Below are 26,177 nucleotides of genomic sequence, written 5' to 3'. Positions count from 1 at the left end.
TGTTATATGGCATGGGGAATCAGTATTTCCAAAACTGCATACATTAACTTAATGTTGTTTTTCCATTTTAGCAACAACTTGATATGCTTCAGGCACTAAAATCAAAATTGTCGAGTCATAAATAAAGAAAAGAAATAAAATTAATAAGCATTCAGCTTCACAAAAATTGTGTAGCAGTCTCTAGTACAGTTAAATTGTTAAATTTACCAGTGAACCTGTCACAAACAGGTTTAAAATCACCAAATAAACAGCAAAATGAATACTTAAACACTGCAGACATAATCAACAAAATTTCAAATTTACAATACAATAATGCTAGGTGAGGTATGAAGACAAGAAAGACACTATGCAGTGATGACATTTCAGTAGAAATAATTGGAGCTAGAGGAAAAATAATAAGCAAAGGACTTATTGAATTATTTAGATTATATTTACAAAAGAAGTTTGTTCTTGCAATTGTCCTTTTTCTTGCAAGGTATGAAACAAGAAAGATATAAAAATCTATGGACCTATCAGTTCCCATTCTGTATTTACCAGCGTTCAGTAAAATTATTCTAACTATGGGAACCCATCAGGAGAATTTCTGGTAAACACATTTATCAATAGCAGCAGTGCTGAAACAAGGGTATCTCTAAACACTTGGAGACATCACTCAGATGCTGGCAGAGTATCTTTCACAAACTACTGCCAATGTCAGCCAGGACCTGGCATTTCATCATTATTGTGTGACTGTAGGGAGGGGAGGGACAGTTCTGAGACTTACAACTACCCTTTGTCCATGTTGGAGCTGGAATTGGTGTTGTCTCAGACTCATGGTACTGCACCTGGTCACAACCAAATCCAGTACTGCGTGCTTCAAAATTTGCCAGCAGCATCAAAGGAAATCCTCCTCGAATGTTTTAATCTTATATGGCAGACAGAGCAACTCGTGGAGACAGGCATTTTTGATACTCCTCCTCGAACCAGGAAAGGACCGTGCATGTCCCAGTAGTTATCGGAGTATTGCCTTAAGCTGTATAGGAAATACCCTGGAGCAACTGATTAACCGTTGTCTGATCTGATCGTTAGAGACCAGGAAACTCCTTAGCTGCTGTCAGTGTGGATTCCAGAAATTTCGCTCCACTGTCGACAACCTGATCCTACTGGAGATGGCTATTCAGCAGGCTTTCATATGTAAACATCACTGTATCGGTATATTCTTTGATATCAGTAATGCGTAAGATATTACTTGGAGACACAGTATTCTCGCATATCTGCATCAATCCCCATCTTCGTAGGATCATTTCTGTCTCAGCGGCTTTGTAGGACCCATGTTCGTGACATGCTGTCAGATCATTTTGAGCAAGAGAATGGTGTCTCTCAGGGCAGTGTTTTAAGTGTTACCCTCTTTGCTATAGCCATAAACAGTACCACGTCTACAGTAAAGAGTCCTGTACAGTGCTCCTTATTTGTGGACGATTTTGCTGTTCTCTGTTCCTCCTTCAGTGCTGCAACAGTGGAGGAGTGGGCTGTGAAAACCGCTTTTCAGTTTTCTGCAGGTAAATGTGTGTGTGTTCATTTTAATCATTCTCATCTTATTTTTAATTTATCTGCCTTGCATGCAGTCCAGCATGTGCTGGAGTCACTTGGAGTGGAGCAAGTCCTACCTCAAATCCAGGGTTTTAACTGTCAGCCACCCTGGTTACTGCTGAAGCCGAGAGTCATTTTAGATTTAGTGCAGTACTGGAGAGATTGTGCTCATGCTTCTGTTTTTACTACAATATTTTCTGATATTTTATATTAGCACCACAACTTTTTTTACGAATGGGTCTCAACCGGGGGACTTTGTTGGTAGCTCTTTTGTTTTCCCGGACTGTTTCCTCAAAGTCTGACTGCCTCAAGACTTTACTGCCTGCGACACAGAATTATATGTGATCTTGCGTGCACTGGAGCAGATGAGACATTCTTCCAGTGCTAAATTTGTTGTCTGTTCTGATCCTCTGAGTGCCCTTGACACTCTACAATACAATGTTTGTACCCAGCAGATAAAGTAATCCAGCATATGCAGACTATCCCCCTCCAACTACAATGACTGGGGAAGGAGATGTCTTTGTACTGGGTACAAGGGCACATGGGGATTGTGGGGAACGAAAGGGTGGATCTAGCAGCCAAGGAGATGTGTTGTGATCCTCAGTTATTTCAGTATGCTCTTCCCCTGCATTGCATTGGTGGGAGGATGGGTGGCTTGGAGTGACAGACAATAAGCTCCATATAGTAAAGCCCACAATGCGCCTGCAGGATACTTGCTTCCAGCCACATTGATTGGTTGAGGTCCTCCTTACTTGTCTTTGCATAGACCACAGACCAATGACACACAACTCCTTGCTCCAGTGAGAGGACCCCCCCCCCCCCCCCCCCCACCTGTGTGGTGCTTGTGGCATCCAGATCACTATACACTATGTTTTAATGGACTGTTTTTTATTTTCTGACCAGTGGAACGCAGAAAATTTGCCAACGGATCTGCCCTCTATTTTAGGTAATGTACAAATGTATGTGGTTAGAGTTTTAAAGTTTTGTGAATTGTCGACATTTTCCCAAGATTTTAGGGAGATGGTTTTAATGTGTCAGCAGAGTTACTGGCACATCCATGGTTTTTGTAAGCAGTCAACCAGTTACATTTATTGTAGCTCCTCTGTCATTTTACTTGTGTTTTAATCTCCTGTACAGCACCTTTTAGTATTTCTTCGTCGCCTTAGCATGTATATTTACATTTTCATAAATTTATCAACATTTCTTTCTTTTAATATATGTAAGTGTGCTGACAACATTACCTTCTAGCAGTAGTAAGCTCCAAACACACACACACACACACACACACACACACACACACACACACACACCACTCACTCACTACAATTATTCTCTATCACACACACACACACACACACACACACAGAGAGAGAGAGAGAGAGAGAGAGAGAGAGAACAGTGGATTTTAATCAACCAAAGAAACATAGCAACCTTTAATGGTGGATATAGTAAAATGGATAGTTTGCAAGTCAAGAATGAAATTCTACAATGGAGCGATGAGTATGAATTGCTGCTTTCCTTGTGATTCACAGATTTTAAAAAAGCTTTTCACTCAATTTCAACATTATACAGAGCTTGATAAAGAATAGGCAGTGCTACAACCTGTTAGTATACAGAAAATATACTGTACTACAGCTTCCATTAAACTTCACAAGAAAAATGGGAAAAGTAGGATGATTATATGTTACTGCATTGTACTGTAACCATGATGATTTTGCTGATGTACTGTTTACTTCAAGTACAATTTAAGCTCTACAATGACTGGAAGAACTCAGCACATGTACACTGAAGTTCCAAAGAAACTGATATAGGCATGCTTATTCAAATACGGAGATGCATAAACAGGCGGGCAATGCCTATATAAGACAAGTGTCTGGCGAAGTTATTAGATTGATTACTGCTGCTACAATGGCAGGTTATCAAGATTTAAGTGAGTTTGAAACATGGTGTTATAGTCAGCACATGAGCAATGGAACACAGTCTCTCTGAGGTAGCGATGAAGTGCGGATTTTCCTGTATGACCATTTCATGAGTGTACCATGAATATCAGGAATCCGGTAAAAAATTAAATCCCTGACATTGCTGTAGCCAGAAAAAGATCCTGCAAGAATGGGACCAACGACAACTGAAGAGAATCGTTCAATGTGACAGAAGTGTAAACCATCCACAAATTGCTGCAGATTTCAATGCTGGCCATCAACAAGTGTTAGCATGTGAACCACTCAATAAAACATCTTCAATATGGGCTTGAGCTGAAGACTCACTGATGACTGCACGGCATAAAGCTTTATGCTTTGCATGGGCTCGTCAACACTGATATTGAACTGTTGATGACTGGAAACATGTAGCCTGGTCAGACGAGTCTTGTTTCAAATTGTATGGAGCAGATGGACATGTACAAGTATGGAGACAACCTCATGAATCCATGGACCCTGCATGTCAGCAGGGGACCGTTCAAGCTCGTGGGGGCCATCTAATGGTGTGGGGCAGTTGGAGTGATATGGGATCTCTGATACGTCTATACATGACTTTGACAGGTGACACGTATATAAGCATCATGTCTGATCACTTGCATCCATTCACGTCCAGTGTGCATTCTGATGGACTTGGGCAATTCCATCAGGACAATGCGAAACCACACACATCTATAATTGGTACAGAGTGGCTCCAGGTAACACTCTTCTGAGTTTAAACACTTCTGATGGCCACCACCAAACTCCCCAGACATGGACATTATTGAGCATATCTGGGATGCCTTGCAATGTGCTGTTCAGAAGAGATCTCCATCCCCTCATACTCTTACGGATTTATGGACAGCCCTGCAGGAATCGTGGTGTCAGTTCCCTCCAGCACTACTTCAGACATTAGTCGAGTCCATGCCACGTCGTGTTGTGGCACTTCTGTGTAGTTGCGGGGGCTGCATGCAATATTAGGCAGGTGTACCAGTTTCTTTGGCTCTACAGTGTAGACAGAAAACAGGCCTAAAAATCAGCTACAGTAACTTATAATCATCACCCTGAAAAGAAAACAACACAAACTAACAATAAAGTTATATAAATGTATAAAAGATAGAAAGAATCTTGGACATCTTCAGGAAGAGAAGGAGCTTTTTCTTCAGACTCACCCTCAGAATTGAGCAAGGGAGGTTATCACAGTTTCTGGTGAACAAGAGAAGAAAAGTATGCTGGATCCAAGAGGTTCAAAGGGTTGTGGAAGAAATGGGAATACAGGAACTGGAGATATACAACAGGGTGATTTTTAAATAAAAAAATTCAGGCTTTCATGCATTTTGAGGACATAACTATTTCCAGAACAAAATCATCATGGACAGAAGAATGAAGAATTTGCAAAGTATGGGAATGAAAGAATACTGGACAGTGAGAAAGACCAAAAGATACCTCACTGACACATATTGATGTGGTACCAGATGGCCAAAATGAAAAGAATATGAAAGTCATAGAACCAGTTCATTAGTTTTTGTATCAAGGTCAGCTGAATTTGGACAGCTGCAGGAGCAAATGAAAGCCACATTGCCCGGAGGAAGAGACTTACCCTGAAGTGTATGTGAAATGATTGATGAAGCTGATGATGACTGTGAGAAATATGCTGACAAGTGAGTCAAAAAGAGAAACATGAGGATGAGATCATTTACGAGTGAACAACTAGACAGACTGAGTGAAGAAGATGAGGCACCAAAGAACATGCATGATGAAAGCCAGGTATTTTCATGGAAATAGGAGGCAGGGGACCCTTGGGGTTACTGGAAGACACAGGGACAGATATGGGAATGTGTAGATGGGAGCATTATCATAGACTGCACAATATAGAGTAGTAGTTTGTTTTGAAGTTATAAGCTGTTTCTCGAATTCTGTTGCGCTGGATCAGGAGTGAAATATTCTAAGATCCCGGGTTGTAGGTGTGTGGTTTAAGGGGTTCATTTCTGGATGTTTAATGAAGCGTTGCAAGAAATGAAGGCAATTCTTATAATGTTGGTGAACATGTTGAGAGATTCAGCATCATTTGTGGAGACTAAGGTTTGAGGGATGGGATTATTTAATGTGTAAAGGATGGAATCAGGAAATGAAGGTTATGTTCTATGCTGATGCACCTTATGTATGCAGAGATGCATTCTGAGAGAAGGGATCTGTGAAACATCTTCACCTCATAGGATGCTTGTATTTACAACAGTAGGATGTAATGTTATCAGTGACAGCTGAGATGAGGAATCCAGTCATGAGTCTTCTTCAGTACTAGTGAACACGTGTTGGCAGCAAACTCTTACATTTATTCATTGCTTTATGTTGTTGTTTGATTTTTTCCTATTAATTATGCTTAACAATTCTCCATGCAGACAAGTTAGCAAACATAATTATTTTGCCACAACAAGGATTACTACAACATTGTTTGCATTGGCTTGAAAAAAAATTTAAAAGTGCAAATAAAACTTTTGTACTAGTAAAAAAGAAGTTCTATCATAGTACATCTCAAAATATGTTTTCTTTTTATTCAGTGCTACTATACAGAGTACTGGTGTGTACTGTCACAAATCAAGCAGTGCTTATCTAGGTGACTTACATGTGTAAAAATAATCAAAGAATGGTGATCCTTCTGTCACAGAGATTTTCATAATGAGTAAAACTTTTGTCAGCTTTTCTTCATCAGCTTAACAAACACAGGGTGTTTTAGATGGAATACTGAATATTTTATAATGTCATAGTACAGACTAATTTGAATAAACCATTCCATATAATGTGTGTCCAATTTTATTAGTTACAAAGCTACAAATGTTAGAATTCAACCAAAATGAATGCTCACAGAAGGTGTTAAGCAAAGGCAGATCACAAGTTTATAGCTGATTTTCATAAATTTCGCCTCTGACTTCAGCGCACTTTCAAATTCTTTTGGCAACACCACATATAGCTCTTCTGAGGTCGACTTAGGATTCCTTTTTGAGGGCAACACTGTTCATTATCTGAATGATCAATTTGTCTCTTTTCTTTGCAGCCTTCACCTTTCAAACATCCCTACAAACAAAAATCTAAAGTGGTAGGGTCCAGGGGCCTAGGTGACCAAGAAACATGATCATTTCTGCTGAGATCGTCTGGGGAGTGTGAGGTTTAGATGACGTTTCATCTAATGACTGAAATGTGCAGGGCCCCTTCATTCTGGAAGACCATATGCTTTCTTGTAGCCAAAGAAACCTCTTTCAGAACTTCTATAAGCTCGATTCCAAGAAACTCTAGGTACAGGGTCCCTGTAAGATGATGCAGTAACACAAAAGGCTTGGTCAAGTGTTTGTCTAACATCCTACACCACATATTTACAGAGAATTAGGTATCTTGAACAGAATAACCTGCTCCATGCCAACCATCACAGATTCTGAAAACATTGATTGTGTGAAACCCAACTCACACTTTTCTCACATGACATACTAAAAGATTTGGATCAAGGCAGTCGGACAGATGCAGTATTTCTTGATTTCTGAAAATCATTTGACTCAGTAACACACTTATGCTTATTGTCAAAGGTATGATCATATGAGGTGTTGTTGTTGTTGTGGTCTTCAGTCCTGAGACTGGTTTGATGCAGCTCTCCATGCTACTCTATCCTGTGCAGGCCTCTTCATCTCCCAGTACTTACTGCAACCTACATCCTTCTGAAACTGCTTAGTGTATTCATCTCTTGGTCTCCCTCTATGATTTTTATCCTCCACACTGCCCTCCAATGCTAAATTTGTGATCCCTTGATGGCTCAGAACATGTCCTACCAACCGGTCCCTTCTTCTTGTCAAGTTGTGCCACAAACTCCTCTTCTCCCCAATTCTGTTCAATACCTCCTCATTAGTTATGTGATCTACCCATCTAATCTTCAGCATTCTTCTGTAGCACCACATTTCGAAAGCTTCTATTCTCTTCTTGTCCAAACTATTTATTGTCCATGTTTCACTTCCATACATGGCTACACTCCATACAAATACTTTCAGAAACGACTTCCTGACACTTAAATCTATATAATCGATGTTAACAAATTTCTCTTTTTCAGAAACACTTTCCTTGCCATTGCCAGTCTACATTTTATATCCTCTCTAATTCAAGCATCATCAGTTATTTTGCTCCCCAAATAGCAAAACTCCTTTACTACTTTAAGTGTCTCATTTCCTAATCTAATTCCCTCAGCATCACCCGACTTAATTCGACTACATTCCATTATCCTTGTTTTGCTTTTGTTGATGTTCATCTTATATCCTCCTTTCAAGACACTGTCCATTCCATTCAACTGCTCTTCCAAGTCCTTTGCTGTCTCTGACAGAATTACAATGTCATCGGCGAACCTCAAAGTTTTTATTTCCTCTCCCTGGATTTTAATACCTACTCCAAATTTTTCTTTTGTTTCCTTTACTGCTTGCTCAATATACAGATTGAATAACATCGGAGAGAGGCTACAACCCTGTCTTACTCCCTTCCCAACCACTGCTACCCTTTCATGTCCCTCGACTCTTATAACTGCCATCTGGTTTCTGTACAAATTGTAAATAACCTTTCGCTCCCTGCATTTTACCCCTGCTACCTTTAGAATTTGAAAGAGTATTCCAGTCAACATTGCCAAAAGCTTTCTCTAAGTCTACAAATGCTAGAAACGTAGGTTTGCCTTTCCTTAATCTTTCTTCTAAGATAAATCGTAAGGTCAGTATTGCCTCACATGTTCCAACATTTCTATGGAATCCAAACTGATCTTCCCCGAGGTCAGCTTCTACCAGTTTTTCCATTTGTCTGTAAATAATTCATGTTAGTATTTTGCAGCTGTGACTTATTAAACTGATAGTTCGGTAATTTTCACATCTGTCAACACCTGCTTTCTTTGGGATTGGAATTATTATATTCTTCTTGAAGTCTGAGGGTATTTCGCCTGTCTCAGACATCTTGCTCACCAGATGGTAGAGTTTTGTCAGGACTGGCTCTCCCAAGGCCGTCAGTAGTTCTAATGGAATGTTGTCTGCTCCCGGGGCCTTGTTTCGACTCAGTTCTTTCAGTGCTCTGTCAAACTCTTCACGCAGTATCGTATCTCCCATTTCATCTTCATCTACATCCTCTTCCATTTCCATAATATTGTCCTCAAGTACATCACCCTTGTATAGACCCTCTATATACTCCTTCCACCTTTCTGCTTTCCCCTCTTTGCTTAGAACTTGCTTTCCATCTGAGCTCTTGATATTCATACAAGTGGTTCTCTTTTCTCCAAAGGTCTCTTTAATTTTCCTGTAGGCTGTATCTATCTTACCCCTAGTGAGATAAGCCTCCACATCCTTACATTTGTCCTGTAGCCATGCCTGCTTAGCCATTTTGCACTTCCTGTCGATCTCATTTTTGAGACATTTGTATTCCCTTTTGCTTGCTTCATTTACTGCGTTTTTATATTTTCTCCTTTCATCAATTAAATTCAATATTTCTTCTGTTACCCAAGGATTTCTACTAGCCCTCGTCTTTTTACCTACTTGATCCTCTGCTGCCTTCACTACTTCATCCCTCAGAGCTACCCGTTCGTCTTCTACTGTATTTCTTTCCCCCATTCCTGTCAATTGTTCCCTTATGCTCTCCCTGAAACTCTGTACAACCTCTGGTTCTTTCAGTTTATCCAGGTCCCATCTCCTTAAATTCCCACCTTTTTGCAATTTCTTGAGTTTTAATCTACAGTTCATAACCAATAGATTGTGGTCAGAGTCCACATCTGCCCCTGGAAATGTCCTACAATTTAAAACCTGGTTCCTAAATCTATGTCTTACCATTATATAATCTATCTGATACCTTTTAGTATCTCCAGGTTTCTTCCATGTATACAACCTTCTTTTATGATTCTTGAACCAAGTGTTAGCTATGATTAAGTTATGCTCTGTGCAAAATTCTAACAGACGGCTTCCTCTTTCATTTCTTAGCCCCAATCCATATTCACCTACTATGTTTCCTTCTTTCCCTTTTCCTACTCTCGAATTCCAGTCACCCATGACTATTAAATTTTCGTCTCCCTTCACTACCTGAATAATTTCTTTTATCTCATCATACATTTCTTCAATTTCTTCATCATCTGCAGAGTTAGTTGGCATATAAACTTGTACTACTGCAGTAGGCGTGGGCTTCGTGTCTATCTTGGCCACAATAATGCGTTCACTATGCTGTCTGTAGTAGCTTACCCGCACTCCTATTTTTTTGTTCATTGTTAAACCTACTCCTGCATTACCCCTATTTGATTTTGTATTTATAACCCTGTATTCACCTGACCAAAAGTCTTGTTCCTCCTGCCACCGGACTTCACTAATTCCCACTATATCTAACTTTAACCTATCCATTGCCCTTTTTAAATTTTCTAACCTACCTGCCCGATTAAGGGATCTGACATTCGAAGCTCCGATCCGTAGAACGCCAGTTTTCTTTCTCCTGATAACGACGTCCTCTTGAGTAGTCCCCGTACCCAAGAGGACGCCATCATCATTTAACCATACAGTAAAGCTGCATGCCCTCGGGAAAAATTACGGCTGTAGTTTCCCCTTGCTTTCAGCCGTTTGGAGTACCACAACAGCAAGGCCGTTTTGGTTAATGTTACAAGGCCAGATCAGTCAATCATCTAGACTGTTGCCCCTGCAACTACTGAAAAGGCTGCAGCCCCTCTTCAGGAACCACACGTTTGTCTGGCCTCTCAACAGATACCCCTCCGTTGTGGTTGCATCTACGGTACGGCTATCTGTATCGTTTAGGCACGCAAGCCTCCCCACCAACGGCAAGGTCCATGGTTCATGGGAGGCATATGAGGTATCAAGTGAAATTTGTGATTGGATTGAGGACTTTTTGGTAGGGAGGACGCAATGTATTTACCTGGCATGGAGAGTCATCGTCAGATGTGAAAGTAACTTCAGATGTGCCCCAGGGAAGTATGTTGGGACACTTGCTGTACATGTTGAATATTAATGACTTTGCAGGCAATATTAATAGTAAAATCAGACTTTTTGCAGATGATGTCATTATCCATAATGAAGTACTGTCTGAAAGAAGCTGTCTAAATATTCAGTCAGCTCTTGATAAGATTTCGAAGTGGTGCAAAAATTAGCAACTTGCTTTAAATGTTCAAAAATGTAAAATTGTACCTTCAAAAAACGAAAAAATGTGGTATTCTATGACTATAATATCAATGAGACACTTGAAACTGGCCAACTCATACAAATACCTGGGTGTAACACTTTGTAGGGATATGAAATGGAATGATCGCATGGGCTCAGTTGTAGGTAAGGCAGGTTTGTTGGTAGAATACTGGGGAACTGCAATCAGCCTACAAAAGAGATCACTTACAAATCATTTGTGCGACCATTTCTAGGATATTGCTCAAGTGTGTTGGACCCATACAAATAGGACTAACAGTGGATATTGAACGCATACAGACAAGGGCAGCACAAATGGCAACAGGTTTGTTTGATCTGTGGGAGAGTGTCACAGAGATACTGAAGAAACTGAACTGGCAGACATGAAGATAGATGTAAACTATCCTGAGAAAGTCTATTAAAAGAGTTTCAAGAGCTGACTTTAAATGATTACTCTAGGAATGTACTAAAACCCCTTACATCTCACTCACATAGAAAAGGGCATCACATCTGCCATGCACTTCATGATGGTTTGTAGAGTATATATGTAGATATAGAAGTGTTTTTGAAAATATGTCTCAACAAGGGGATGGACTACCGACGTGGGTTACAAGTTTTACTGACACTGTCACGAGTGAAAATGGTCTCATCAGTAAGCAATATTAATGAGGTTATTCAATGATTTGCAATTAGCCATTGACAAAATTCCACCACCTACCTTCATCTCCTCCGTGAAGGTGTTGAATCTTTTGTAAATGATAAGCGTAGAGGCCATGTATATATAATGTCCACCATGTTCCTGTATGTGGAACAGTGATACATGTAGAAATCATGCTTGTGTTTGCTGAAGGACTATGTTCTGCCTGCTGAATAATGTATTATACTTCATCCAGACTTTTTGTTTGAATGTTCAGATGGGGCACGGCATCAATCTCATGCAGTTTAATGAAAATATGAATAAATACTCGGATCTGGTATTCTATGCCTAGGAACTGTATTCTCTACAACCAGCAGCAGCATTTCCATTACAAAACTCGTACACAAATACAGTACTGATATACTCAGAGTTTGTAAATACACGTGGCATCTTAAATGATAAAGCAGAAAAATACAATTATTTAAAATTGAGCACAATTTCACAACTCGAATTACATAACGAAAACGACAGTCGATAAAGAAACCCATAGCAATTGGAGTTAACAGTTCTTGAAATGAAAACTTACCTATGTAATCAAGAAATATGGAACACATCTCATATGGAATTTTTTATTCAAATTACCACCTTTTAAAATATTTACTATTCATCCTGAAAGAACCGTGTATATTTTGGCCTGTTAATTCCTACATGCGTGGAAAATAATGCAAATTTCATAAAATTATAAAAGAAAACTCTGCTTACCTATTAATCTGAGTGTAAGGTACGTTATAATAGTTAACGTACGTCATAGTTTTAACAAAACAATATGCCCACATTCATTAACAAAATCATGGAACAAGCCTATATTTGCATTGCAGCAAACTTGGTTTCCAGAATGAATATTCACATGATCGGCTGGCTCACAACATTTGGAACATTGTTTGGAGTTGTGGCAGTATTTTAACAATGGTTGCTCATGTGACTCATTTGCCATCAGGTCACTGCACTCAAAGTCACCCCACTTTGCAGCACATCATAACATGAAACAGACATACCCAGTCTTGGCAGTAAATACAGTCATTTAAATTTGCAAGTGTGTGATGACATTCATTCTCTTCTGCTTATTCATTGTTTGGAATATACACAAATCCATACTCAGTGCATAAAGATTCACAGTGCTGTCATTGGTAGAGAGTAGATACACAGTTTTTACACATAAAGATAATGTAATGAAACCTAAACCTTAAATGTCATTAACTCACTGGAGCAGTTCATGTTGACTTAGTCATACCAAGAAACACATGTAATTTCGCTCATTCATAATTTTGCATTTCCTCCCCTTTTTCTGGTTATCATTGCTTCCCTTTCTTCAGCAAGATGGTATTATTTTATGTTTTTTGTGTGTTGTCGACCATGATTTTCCAGGTTTTGTATACACGGCATCTATCAAAACTGGGTGCACAATGCATCTGATCTTAAATGCTGCAACATAATTCTATTAAAATTTGGCATCTCTTAATTAATGCTTGAAGATTTACATGTTGTTTTACTAGAATCCAGTCATCATCATTGTGCACAATAGGCTTTATTAGTGTGCTGTGTGCTATCTTCCGTTTAGTGCTTTTGTTTGGGGCTAATCATTTCTGATGCCATCTTGATGTGTTGCTCTAAAGACAGTTAATTTTCATTAGGAAAACTGATATATTGCTCAAAATGCACTGCTGGTGGCATGGTGTTACTGTCATGGTATAAGCTATGCCTAATCTGTTTGAAGTCATTCAACTTTTATGGGCATGCTTTATGATTATTTATGCAATAGGCTCTAAATGGCTGTCCCAGCTTGTACATTAACCTCTCTACTTTGTTTGACATTGGTCAATAAATTTGAGGTTAATATTGGCCAAATATTTACTTTTCTAGGAACTGTCTTCTTATTTTTGACCAGAATTGTGAGCCATTATCAGTAAGGATACATTTAAGATGTATGACAATGGGAAGAAATCTTCTTGTAGTTTCTTAATCATTATATTGCTATTCGCTTTACAGAGTGGGCACAAATGGACAAATTTTTGTAGTGTTTGCATTAGGAGCACGATTTGTGTGAAATCACATTTTGCTCTTGGTAACATTCCATGCAAATCTGTTTATACTATTTCACCTAATTTCTGTGGAATGATCTTGCATATTAACCTCTTGTGTTGTACCATAGAATTTTTATTCTATGGCAACAATCAAATCTTCTAAGAATGTTCCTCAATCTTCTGACCTTATTATTAAAGGTGCAGGCTGTTGTTTGACTAAACATTTTAAATGTACTTTAAGTGTTTTGTATTTAACTAATTCATCAGTTGTAGACCCTGGGATGCATGTTTCCCAATGATCAAAAACTAGGTTTATGCACTTATTCAATATTTTCACCTACTTCACACAGTACATGCAGATTTATATTTAATTACCAACTTTGTATTTCTACTTAATGATGCTGATGATTGGATCTGCATCTTGTTCATGCTAGATATTACAAAGTAGTTTCCGAACATGGTTTTTACAATTGACTCCTTTCATCATCCGTAATGTCTAAGGCATATGTGAAAAAGCAACTACATATATGTTATTCCTCCATGATCTGTGTTCATTTCAAAGCTGTATGTTGCAACATTAAAGATTATCGTATGAGGATGTTATATGAATTGCATTAAAATGATAGCTGTCCTGACAACTTCATGAAATCCTAGTATACGGTACTTGAATTTCTCAGATCTCCAATGGAAAATGATTTCCATTTAGTGACATTACAGTTTTCTCTCCTGTGCTATTAGTGAGTGGTGGTGACTGCAGTGGTCCTGCATTTGAGCTTTGATGCAACTTTGTTCTGACTGTTTGAGTTGGTCTTCCTTGCTCATAATGCTGAAAAATAATATACATTTTTTGAGTAACCACACCACAACAAATTTACAACAACTCACAAGGAAACTTGAAGTGCGTGATTCTAGTTTAATGCAACTATGTGAAATGATGTGGATAAGAAATATAATTTGCTTATCTGTGAAAACTGATTTTCCAAAAGAATTATCACTCCAACCTGTAGGACTTTCCAAATAGTATCCTCACATTTGTTGCTGCAAGAATTTGGCCCATATACAGAACCATCTTTTTGAGTAATTCTTGTCTTAGCACTTTGGGTAACACCCTTACGGTTATGGATAGAGAGATGTTTAATCTGAACATCATTATGCAGAACTGATAATTTAATCCTTGTTACAGGAATGCCATTTATTTGTGACTCTGGACTACTAAATCAAGCTGCCAGGAATAACTGTTGAACTCCATGTTTGTGTGAAGCTTGACATCCTTAAATTTTTACAGCACTTTTGCTCTACACTGTTTTGAAATGTCCTGGCAGATTAAAATTGCGTGTCTGACCTGGCCTCAAACTTGTAACTTTTTATTTTGTGGGCAATTCTATCCCTGGCGCAGTTCATGACCCGTCCATGTGGCTTTATTTTGCCAGCACCATTCTTCTTCTTTCCAAACATCCCACAATGTTGCAGGTGAACTTCTGCAAAATTCAGAAATTAGAAGTAAAGCTGTAGGGCCTGGCCGTGAATCATGACCGGATAGCTCAGTCAGTGAGTACATTGCCTACAAAAGTCTGGCACAGAGTCTTAGTCTGCATTGAAGTTTCAAAACAATGCCCACTTTTCTGCAGAGTGAAATATTGATTCTGGAAACAATTCATAGGCTGTGTCAAGCCATTTCTTCACAGTATCCTTTCTTTCAGGATACCCACAAGTTACACAAGAGAACTTCTGCAAAGTTTAGAGAGCACAACAGAGGATGCTAGTAAAGCTGTGAGGAAGGTCATGAATTGTGCTTGGCTACCTCCGGCAGTGAGAACATTGCTGCAAAATACAAGATTTGGGTTCAGATTCCGGGATGGCACACAGTTTTAATCTTCCAGTAAATTTCGTAACAATTATTTAGGCTCCTTGGTTGTGCCTCTGTGTGGTATAGTAATCATAGTTATCACCCTCATGACTACTACCAAGCATACACTGCCAAAATCCTTGCATGCTGTATGTAATGGGTTGTTATAGCAGCTATCAGTTGTTTCAGTGATGTTCTCAGACAATGGTTTTTTAATCCTAGTGTCAACGGCAGTTGCCAGTGGATCTGGATGTGGTTTGCTTTTGACACGTTAATTTTTCTGTACTTGGATTTTGCAGTAGTTGTCCTCCATGTGCCTTTGTTTTACTGTTGAGTACTTTGTCAATAGTGCTGCCAGTCTCTGTTTCCAATCTTTTGTAAGGCTACATAGTTTGTTGACATTCCCTTGTATGGTATTAGTAACATACATCATAATATATGAGGGGCATTGAGTAAGTAAAGTAACACTTTTTTTTTTGGCAAGTTTTATTTAAAAAAATTGTAATTTTCTTTGTGACATCCTGGAACATTCCCACATCCTCCCTTACATTTCTGGTAACTCCCACTGGATGGCAGCACTATAAACAGCCTTCAGAATGGTATCTGCAATGGAGGTGTGTTTCAAGCAAAGAACAATCACTGAATTTCTCTTGGTGGATTTTGTGTCCATGGCTGTGGGGGGCTACAGACTACCAGTGAAATGTGCAAGTACCATAACAACTGTTTATTATAGATATAATAAACTGAACTCAGATACATTGTCTATGGATGAATGTCCAAACAACTTAAATACAGACTTAAATGTCACTCCTAGACATTGCTAATTGTAGTCAGCAGAGCAGAGGGGGCCAAGGATGATCGACTGTAGGATCCATCTGGCACACAAAGTGTGCCTTAGAGGATGACGGGCTTCTATTACGTTAAGCATCGGCGGGTGTCAGAAGCACAGGTTGAGGATGGTAGCTGCCTTAGGATGACAACACTTCTGGGATGTCACATGCTGGTGGATATCAGAGGCAGTGGCTTGATGACTATAGCTCTGGTGGAATGGCGATGCTTCTGGGATGTCGGGCATCAGTGGATTCCAAAGGCGATGGCTCAATGATGATAATTGCCAGTGGAACAAAGATGCTTCCAAGACATTGGGCATTGGAAGGTTCAGAGATGATATCTAGATGATGATAGCTGCCAGCAGGAATGATGATGCTTCTGAGACGTCGACCATCACTGGTTGTAACAGGTGATGTCGTCTGCCATTGGGGTGATGTGTGGCGAGGTGTGACACTCGGGAGCGGCAGTTGGTGGTCCTGCACAGCATTGGTGACAGGTGCTCATAGTGATGGTGATGACTCCAATCAATGGGGTGCTGGTGACGGGGTGTGCAGTCCAGAGTGGTAGTGGTCTGCAGCGTGATCTGGTAGTGGCCTAAATACTCTACAGCATGGGGATACCAGTGTGGAACTGAGTGGGCATGTGATACGGCGTAAGAAACAGGTGCCCAGACTACAGCACTCTCTACTAAGATTGGCACGCTGCCTGTTGGTGTTGTTGGTACCACTGGATGCCATGGAGGCTGGATGAAGCTACAGTGTAAAGAGCTCAGGCCACGCCAGGCTAGCTTGTAAACAACTCGGTGACTTACGTTGATGTGAGTCATGTAAGCATGACCTCCTGAAGAGGTAGCAGGCCACATTATGTGCCTAGTATGCATAGCAGTAGAGTCCCAGGCAGATACTATAGTTGAAAACCATATCATCATAAATATTTACATAATTTACAAAATATCTACCGAAACCAGGCAGTGGTTAAAAGTATGATAAGTCACTGGAAGAAGCATCTGTTGTCAATGGAACAAGGCAAAGGAAACCTGTGTGATCTACAATTACCTGATTACCTGCAATTCACAAGTAAGCATCTGGCAGAGGGTTCATCGAACCACCTTCAAGCTATTTCCTTATCGTTCTGCTCTCGAACAGTGCATGGAAAAATGAACACTTAAATTGTTCTGTGCAAGCTCTTATTTCTCTTATGTTATTATTATGACCATTCCTCCTTGTGTTGGTGGATGCCAACAAAATATTTTCACACTCTGAAGAGAAAGTTGATGATTGAAATTTTGTGAGAATATCCTGCCACAGTGAAAAATGGCTTTATTTTAACAATTACCAACTCAAATCATGTATCATGTCTGTGGCGCTTTCCCCCTTTTTCATTATAGTACCAAAAGAGCTGCTCTTCTTTGAATGTTTTTGATGTCATCCATCGATCCAGTCTGATGCGAATCCGACACCATTCAGCAGTACTCAAAGAGGACATACAAGCAAAGTGAAGCCAGTTTCTTTACTAGACCTGATGCATTTTCTCAGTGTTCTGCCAATAAGAATTAGTCTTTGGTTTCTTTACCCACATTATCTATGTGATTGTTCCGACTTAAGATATTCATAATTGTAATCCCTAAGTATGTAGTTGAATTTGTCCTTTAGATTTGCCTGATTTATTGTGTAACAAAAATTTAGTGGATTCTTTTTGGTGCTCACGTGGATGATGTCATGCTCCCATGTGCAGGCTGTTCACCCACAGCTGTGATGCCTGAAATGCTGCAATGTGGAGACACTCTTATTCTAGGTGATTGACAAATAACAGTCACGTAATTCAGCGCTCAAATCACACATTTGTTGTTAGTGTTGATACAGATGTTCAGCAGTTGAGGTATTCAAAGACTTGTGCCCACTGGGTTCCTCAAAGTCTATCTGAAGAGCATTAAGAGAAAGGAGTAACATCTGTGCCAAAGTGCTTATTATGAGGCTGATTGTGGCGATTTCTTTTCAAATATTGTCACAGGTAATGCAACATTAATTCACCATGTTAAGCCTTAAACAAAACACCAATTCATGGAGTGCCCAACACAATGTCTCCTTCAAAGAATATTAGGAAATTGAAGAACTGATTACAGTATGTCCATGGACACAAAAATGAGAACACGCTTCTCCTTCTCCACAGTAATACAACGCCACAGACAAGTCTGCACTCCCAAATGGAGATCACAAAACTTCTTTGGATTGTTCTTCTTCATCTCCCTACAGCTCAGGTGTGGCAACTTCTGACTTCCATCTCTTTGGCCCACTAAAGGATGGACTCCATGTAAAACACTACAGCAATGATGAGGAAGTTGTTGGTGCAGCAAGATCTCACATTAAGGTGGTGTAAGACTGTAGAATAGAATGGAGATTACAATGAAAAATATATTTTTACAACAAAAGTATTAGGGAACCATATCATGTATTTAAATCATGAAAAAGGCCATCCTGCTTTGAGAAAAAAAGTTTTGCAGTACTTATTGAACAACCCTTGTAGCTTCTCATGAGGTCCAGCGTGTTGGTCCCCATCTTATGGACTTCCAGCTCTTCCTTCTCTCATCTTACACAGCATCATTAAACCACTGTACAAATCATGATGATCATCCTTTCCTAGGTACCCTTTAAATCTGACTCTTCTTTCTTTTGTTTCTCCTGTCACAATCGTACTATCAGAAAAGTCTAACTTGACTTGGTTCCCCATCAACCGATCTACGCTTAATATTTAACTGATTGTCGGAGGCAATATTATCAAGACTCCTTGCTCATACTCAAGATGCTGTATTGTGAACTTTTAATATATTACTTTACACTGAACTGGTTTTCTTTTATTTCTGACCTTCCTTATAATATGTATACTGCATGGTGGAAACACAGGTAAATCGTATTTATGTTTCAGCTATTCGTGCTATTGTTTTTGTTTAATTACATTAACTCCAGATTCACTGTGAAGAAGCAAAATAGTAGTCACACTGTGGACATTAAAATTTCTTCCACAGTAGTTTTTTGTCCTCTAACTAAGTCATTCTGTGTGTTATGTATTATGTTTGATCCATCTTCCACATTAATTTAGGATAGATTCACATCTGAAACCTCACTTAATTTAACAATCTATTTCTGGGAGATGTTCACTCATTGTGACACTCCCACACCAGTGACCTAATTGGGATTATTTTCCTTTTTTGTTGCAGATAACTTCCTCCAAAGTTATGGAAATATTCATAACAAGGTTTTACTTGTGATCCTATGGTTACATGGCAAGTGTGATTTTGCTGCCTCCTTTCCCACTCTATCAATTCAGTCTGAACACACATGAGAAAAATTTCTCCAATATCATGCACAACGTAATGGTAACTTCTCATAAGCCAAAATGGGTGGCTACTGTATTACAATTTTCATTAATTCTTCTTTCATGGGATCATCTAAATAAATGATCCTCTCTCAAAAGTGCTTGATGAATTCTTTGATTGTGCCATCCTGGTTTGAACACGTAGCTGGTATCAGTAATGGTGACTTAATTACCCACTATAAATTTTCAATCAATACTTTTTTTTGGCAGTGATGGTTCAGATATGTTTTAACTTTAATTTTCTTATAAATCAAGGTACTCATCTTCACAAGTCTTGTCCTATGCATACGCAAGCGCGCAGCTTGTGGTCTAGTGGCTGGCATTGCTGTCTCTGGATCACGGGGTCCCAGGTTTGATTCCCGGCCAGGTCAGGGATTTTCTCCACCCGGGGACTGGTTGTTTGTGTTGTCCTTATCATTTCATCATCATTGAGGAAAAGTGTTGTTACTGGACTGTGAAAAGATTGAGAATTTGTACAGGCACTGATAACTGCACAGTTGAGCATCCCACAAACCAAATGTCTTTATCATCATCATCATCATCATCATCATCATCATCATCATAATCATCATGCATACCAATATGAAAATCAGATCTCTTCTTCTCATTCTGTACCCTTAGAAATGAGTCCTGAATTGTTTTTGAAAAGCAAAGGAATGTTTGCCACCAGATGTGAGATGTATTCAAAAAGTAAGGGCTGTATATTCTTTATGTACATCCATGTGGAAATTAAACCACTTGGTAATTATGGTCTTGCCCTCGTCATCTTCAAACTATTGCATACAGGCAACTGTTTCAATTGCAAGAAGAGGAGTAGTCAGTGTTGGAGCAGTATGTTTTTGATTTTTTGTGCCTCTCTTTAGAGCTTTTCTTGTGTGGTATTAAATTCCCTCCACAATTTGTTATGTTTTTGTTTGATTAATTTCTAAGTTTCTCGGACCATCGGGAGAATGTCTCAATTCAAGTAAATAAGTCAAATTGTTTCTATTGCTTTTAATATCATTTTCACTGTGCTCAACTTTGATTGCTCAGTTATTTAATGATGTTTACATTTGTATTTTTTAATGTGCAGTGGGTGTATCCCAGCATTTAATTCTGTTGTTTTCCAACATTTCTGTATCACCTTAGGATTCTCTTCCTACTAAAACTTGAGTTGACCATTTCTGTTATGTAATTTCTACTCAGCTTTCTTCTATACATTAGACAATTTTAGGATTGTCTCTATTATTAATAGTAAAATTGTTTTTAATTTGTAATGCTACTTATTGTTCCTTGTAATAGCAATTATTCTTCTTTACAACCAGTTGACACTGCTCTATTCTAATACTTCCTGGTGCATTTGAACTTACACTGCAATGCAACAGCAATGAACCCATCATATTGTCAACAGTCAATACTAAGATTGTTGCAATAATTGAGGTACAAAGGCTGATTGCCAAGTTTTGAGAGATCTCTGTCTCTCACAAGGTTGCTTACAGTTCTTTACTCAACAGCGGGATGAGATGATTATGTCAATCAGTGGTCTAGTTTAGTACTGACCGGCACTCATTACCAGAAAACTTGTACATTTATTCACTGCTGAACTATAATCATGTGCAGTGAATTATGTGTAACTATTCTTCTTCCATCCTAGACATAATCAATATGCTGCAACAACAATAAAATTATGTGCCCTAATGGAAAATACTACAGCACATCTATTTTAGGCAGCAGCTGGCTTGAAACTGAGGCTTTGGTGTAACTATGTTGAGGCCCAATTGCTACATTACTGAGGTGCTACAACAACAATGCCACATTATTTTAACAATCTACGTACTTATAAGACACTGACTTTACTCCAGCCACATATAAATGTGAATGGAGTAATTGATGCTATACCCTCACAAGGTGAACTTTAAGAAATATGGCTTAATGTCATCCACTTTACGTAAAATAACATTTGATGTAACAGAGGTCTAATCATTTCTGAGCCTTTTTGTCTCCAAATTTTGGCTATGACATCATGAATATTCTGGATAGACTCCTTATTGTGAGTTCCAAGATGATACAAACTTCCTCTTCTGCTCTGTTGGATTTGAGTTCAGAAATAATCACCTGGATGTGCACCTTAGCTGGTGGGAGACTATCCAGGTTAGTAACTGTTCCAAATTCAAACTGCAGTTTTCTTGTGGGTTACACTGAATTAAAAAGTTTGTTGAAAAGTTCTGCTAGTGCTCCTGTGCTATGCTGATTATTCAATTTCGTTTCCTTATCTGTTATGTGGAGGTGAACTGTCTGGGTTGAGAATGGAGTTACCATGATTTGATTGCTGTATAAAGGTATCTGCTGTTCTTCCTCTGGAAGTCCTTCACCACTTGTTAGATGACGTCCTTTTTGTAACATCTTGGTGTGTCTGATGATCTTGGTTGTGGTTTTTCAGATTGTGTGGTAGCTTGTATAATTAGCCATGCTCTTATTGCTGATCCATTTCAGCCAAGCTTACTTTCTGTCCTCAAACATCTTGCCATATGCTGTTGTCCACTATGAGTGTTTGTTCTTCTTGGTCTCTGGGATAGCAGCTGTTGCTGTTTTTGTCATGACCTTCTTTTGTTGTAGCCAGTCCTTTTTATCCTTATAAACGTGGTAAAATTGTTGTTTATCAAAACTAGACATGATTGTCTTAATGGGATTTCTGCACTTGTTCTTTAAATAAAAATATGACATTTCAGTCTTTGATCGCTATTTTTTATTTTCAATGACCAGTTTCAGAACTGTACTGACAAGTTACTCTGTAACTGCAATATATGATCTGAAGATGGGCAGCTAACCTGAAACCAGTCATTGAAAATAAAAAACAGCGATCAAAGACTGAAATGTTATATTTTTATTTAAAATTGTTGTTATCTTGCAATCAGGTTGGATTGAATATGGAAACACTTCTATAATTTGTGAGTGGGATGAAATTTGCTCCTATCAGTTGTGGACAGTGTTAAGAGTTATTGTTGGCAATTCTCAATACCTTCATGTGAAGTATTTCTTTCCTACTTTTCATGCTAATGGGGACATGACTCAGTTGAAACTTTCTTAACATAGTGTTATGATATCTCCATGTCTTAGGTTCCCTGGGAAGGTATTTGAGTGCTCCAGATTTAAGGACCAAGTTGTAATTTCTGCACAGATTTATCAGTCACTCTCCATTCCTACTGGTCTTCATGTGGGGCTGAATACTCTCTTCTGAATACTTTCTTGAATTTCCTTTCTTTCCTAATCTGAACATTTAAGTCTTCCACTAAGACAATTGTGTGATATTTAGAAAATTTATCCATTGTCTCTTCTAGTTCTCTCCAGAGATTTTGTACTTCAGTAGCCTTCCCTTTTCTATCATTGGTGGACTCGCATTCAGGAGGACAATGGTTCAAACCCGCATCCAGCCATCCAGATTTAGGTTTCCCATTATTTACCTAAATCGCTTCAGGCAAATGCCAGGATGGTTTCTTTGAAAGGGCACAGCCAGTTTCCTTCCCCATCCTTCCCTAATCCGAGCCGGTGCTCCATCTCTTATGACCTCGTTGTCGACAGAACGTTAAATGCTAATCTCTTCCTCCTCTGTCATTGGTAGGTACTTAGAAGGTGGTAATCATATAAGCTTTGAAGATACCTTTCAATGATATGGTAGATATTCTGCCATTCAGAGATGAGAAGGAGAGTGTGTATTCTACCTCTCTACTGTTGACAATGAAACCTGTACCCAGGTGACGTAAATTCTTCATCACTCTCTGACCTGGTTACCTTAGTAAATCCTGTAGTCCAGCAATTCCCTTGCATTTATACCTATGAGTCTAACTTCTTGCAGTGCTGTCATCAGAATAGTACTGTTCTTTATAACGTCCAATGTGTGTTTCAGTTTCACTGTCGTCAGGTGGGAATTGAAGTTGATGTGTGCCAAGTAGGTGAAGTATTTCTTATTCTTTCATGAAGGTGCAGATTCTCCAGAACCAAAGGATCCTCTCGCCCCTACACATGTGGGTGTGGATTTATTACCTCCTGGGTTATACATTCTTCATGTGGTCACCCAAAGGTTATGAGTTGTTAATTATCAAGGTTGTAAACCTTGAAGGCACTAATGTTGCTTGGCTTGTGATCCAAATTTCTTTACCCTGCCTTCCACTAGGTTACTTGGTTTAACAGGAGCACCTTATGTAAGTGAAACACTGGAGATGATATGTTTTCTGTCACAAAAACTGTCTTTACCATTATCTAGAGATCTCTTCAAAAATCTCCCTATCTCCCCCCCCCCCCCCCTCCTCACTCGCCTCCCTCTCTCCCCCGCCTTCCCTGTCTCTCCCTACCCCCCCCCCCTAGCGCGCACACACACACACACACACACACACACACACACACACACACACACACACTCTCTCTCTCTCTCTCTCTCTCTCTCACTCTGCTTTTGTGTATCTTAGTGTGCTAAAAATATAATTTGACGTCAGTGTTCCAGTTATATTAATTTTAATTTTATTGTTTTGTTGATTTCAGATTTTTATTTTATTCAGTGAAAAGAACCTGGAAACCAATGAATATGAAATGTCTTAAGTACTACACACTGCTTGTACCAGAAAATATGATTATAAACTTTTTGAAACATAAAAGTAATGCTCCAATGTGTCAGTACCACAAACGGATAATGCTTTTGAATTATGGCAAACAGTTTCATACTTCAAGCAGCTTATGTACAGTGCTTCAGTCTGCATTCAGTCACATGTACAGCACAGACAGCAGAAAAAGTTATACAAACCAGGAGAATATTAGCAGAAAAGATTTCCTGGAAGGAATGTTTCAAGACAGAAAACAGAAACTTGCAGAAAGTAGGCAGATGATTTTAAAAGACATCAAAGAAAAAAAAGATAAAATGAAAGAAAAAATGGAGGAAGTTATTGAGGTAATATAATTCTGGCAGATTATTTCTGCTTAATATTTGTTACTTTTTTGATAACAAATATTAAAGTAATAACAAGAAACAAATTTATTTTTTTCTTTCCCTCTTTCAGTCTTTCTCTCTTTCTCACTCCTTTCTCTGTATCTCATTGTATTTGAAAATGTTTCAACCACCGTTCTCACAGTTAAGTGATTGTGATTTATCAGACCTATACAAATTAACATTAACCTCTCAAAAAGTCAATTCTGTGAATGTCGTCCTCATCCTAAGTGAGTCCATTTCTTGACAAATTTTGCATTTCCAAGATATGTCCACAAAGTAAGTTCCGTTTGGTTATATAAGACAAACATTTACAGATACAGAAAAAATATTTATTGTACAAAAATCTACAACTGTTAAACTACTTTTATAAATTGCATCTGAAATTTTGTAGGCACTTGTCATAGCATGTCACAGTTTTTTGTATGTCTTCTTCATAGAAGCTTGCCGCCTGTGTATTCAACCATGTGGTAACATGTTCTTTCAGCTCATCGTCGTTGTTGAAGTGTTAACCACCAAGGTCAGCTTTTAGGTGTAAGAAGAGATGAAAGTCACTAGGAGCGAGATCCGGGCTGTACAGAGGATGATCAAATGCGTCTCAGTGAAATTCCCATAAGAGTTGTTTGGTCACATTCACCGTGTGAGTTTGGACATGGAAAAAACAGCACCTTTTGACAGTAATCCTCAGCGCTTGTACAGTATTGTGTGGCACAATTTCTTAATGGTCTCGCAGTAACCATGTGCATTGATTGTTTGGCCTCGTGGTAAGAAATCAATCAGCAGAATGCCTTTTCTGTCCTAAAAACCAGTGCACATGACTTTTCGAGGTGTTTGCTTAGGGCTAACCTTCATTGGGGATGAAGTGTGCCTCCATTCCATTGATTGCCGTTTTGTTTCAGGGGTGTCGTATGATACCCAAGTTTCATCCCCCGTGACTATCCAAGAAAGAAAACCATTCCTTTCTGCATTGTACCATGTCAAAAACTGAAGTGCATTGCCCATCCATTGTTTTTTGTGTTGATCAGTAAGAATTTTGGATACCCTACGTGAGCAAAGTTTTCGAAATTTCAGTTTTTCAGTAAGAACTTCATGAATTAATGATTGTGAGATTTGCAGAACTTCCATAGCAAGGGCACTAAATGTAAACTTATGGTTGTGTTTAATCTTCTCTTCAATTGTGTGAACCAGTTCATCAGTAACCCCAGACGGGCATCCACTTCATTCTTCATCGTCCACTTGATCACGTCCTTCATTGAACAGTCTGACCCATCTTCTAACCATCGAATCACTCATAGCATTTTGTCCGTAAACCTCACAGATCTGCTGATGAATTTCTTTTGGTTTAACTTTCTTTGCAGTTAGAAAACGAATCACAGATCTGATTTCACATGCTGTGGCATTTTCAATTACGGCTGACATTATAAAGAAGCACTACAAAGCACACGTCGGCAGCAGCAATCTGAAAATGGCGTACATGTCTTCTCCTTGAGTCAGATTAACTGCCCCATGTGCTTGGAACTGCGATTGTAGCGCTGCCGCAGATAGAAATAGAAACGGAACTTACTTTGTTGACGACCCTTGTATAATAAGCATGTGTAGTTTCATGTTATTTTCTAAACCATCCTTAAATTTTGTTTGGCCCTTCCTTTATCTTTGTGTATGTTACTCATCTTGTCTGCCTGACTTTCATATCCAGTTTACTTATGATTCTTATTTCCTTCTCTGTCAGTATTTCAGTGGGCTATAGTTGAATCATAAAGTCT

The 26,177-nt window shown here is 38.9% G+C and overlaps 1 protein-coding gene across 1 annotated transcript in view; it reads left to right on the top strand.

Moving 5' to 3' along the window:
* The first annotated feature begins 1,409 nt into the window (after positions 1–1,409).
* The window catches only part of LOC126175180 (probable cardiolipin synthase (CMP-forming)), a 79,491-nt gene continuing 54,723 nt past the window's right edge, over positions 1,410–26,177 (top strand). Inside the window, exons 1-2 of the mRNA XM_049921773.1 lie at positions 1,410–1,538; positions 23,976–24,378. Of these exons, the coding sequence (XP_049777730.1) occupies positions 24,013–24,378 (366 nt within the window). The 5' untranslated portion in view covers positions 1,410–1,538; positions 23,976–24,012. The remainder of the gene's footprint in view (positions 1,539–23,975; positions 24,379–26,177) is intronic.

Source organism: Schistocerca cancellata, chromosome 1, assembly GCF_023864275.1.
Source record: "Schistocerca cancellata isolate TAMUIC-IGC-003103 chromosome 1, iqSchCanc2.1, whole genome shotgun sequence".
NCBI lineage: Eukaryota > Metazoa > Arthropoda > Insecta > Orthoptera > Acrididae > Schistocerca > Schistocerca cancellata.
Note: the sequence above shows the minus strand (reverse complement) of the source record. Positions and strands in the feature narration are given on the sequence as shown.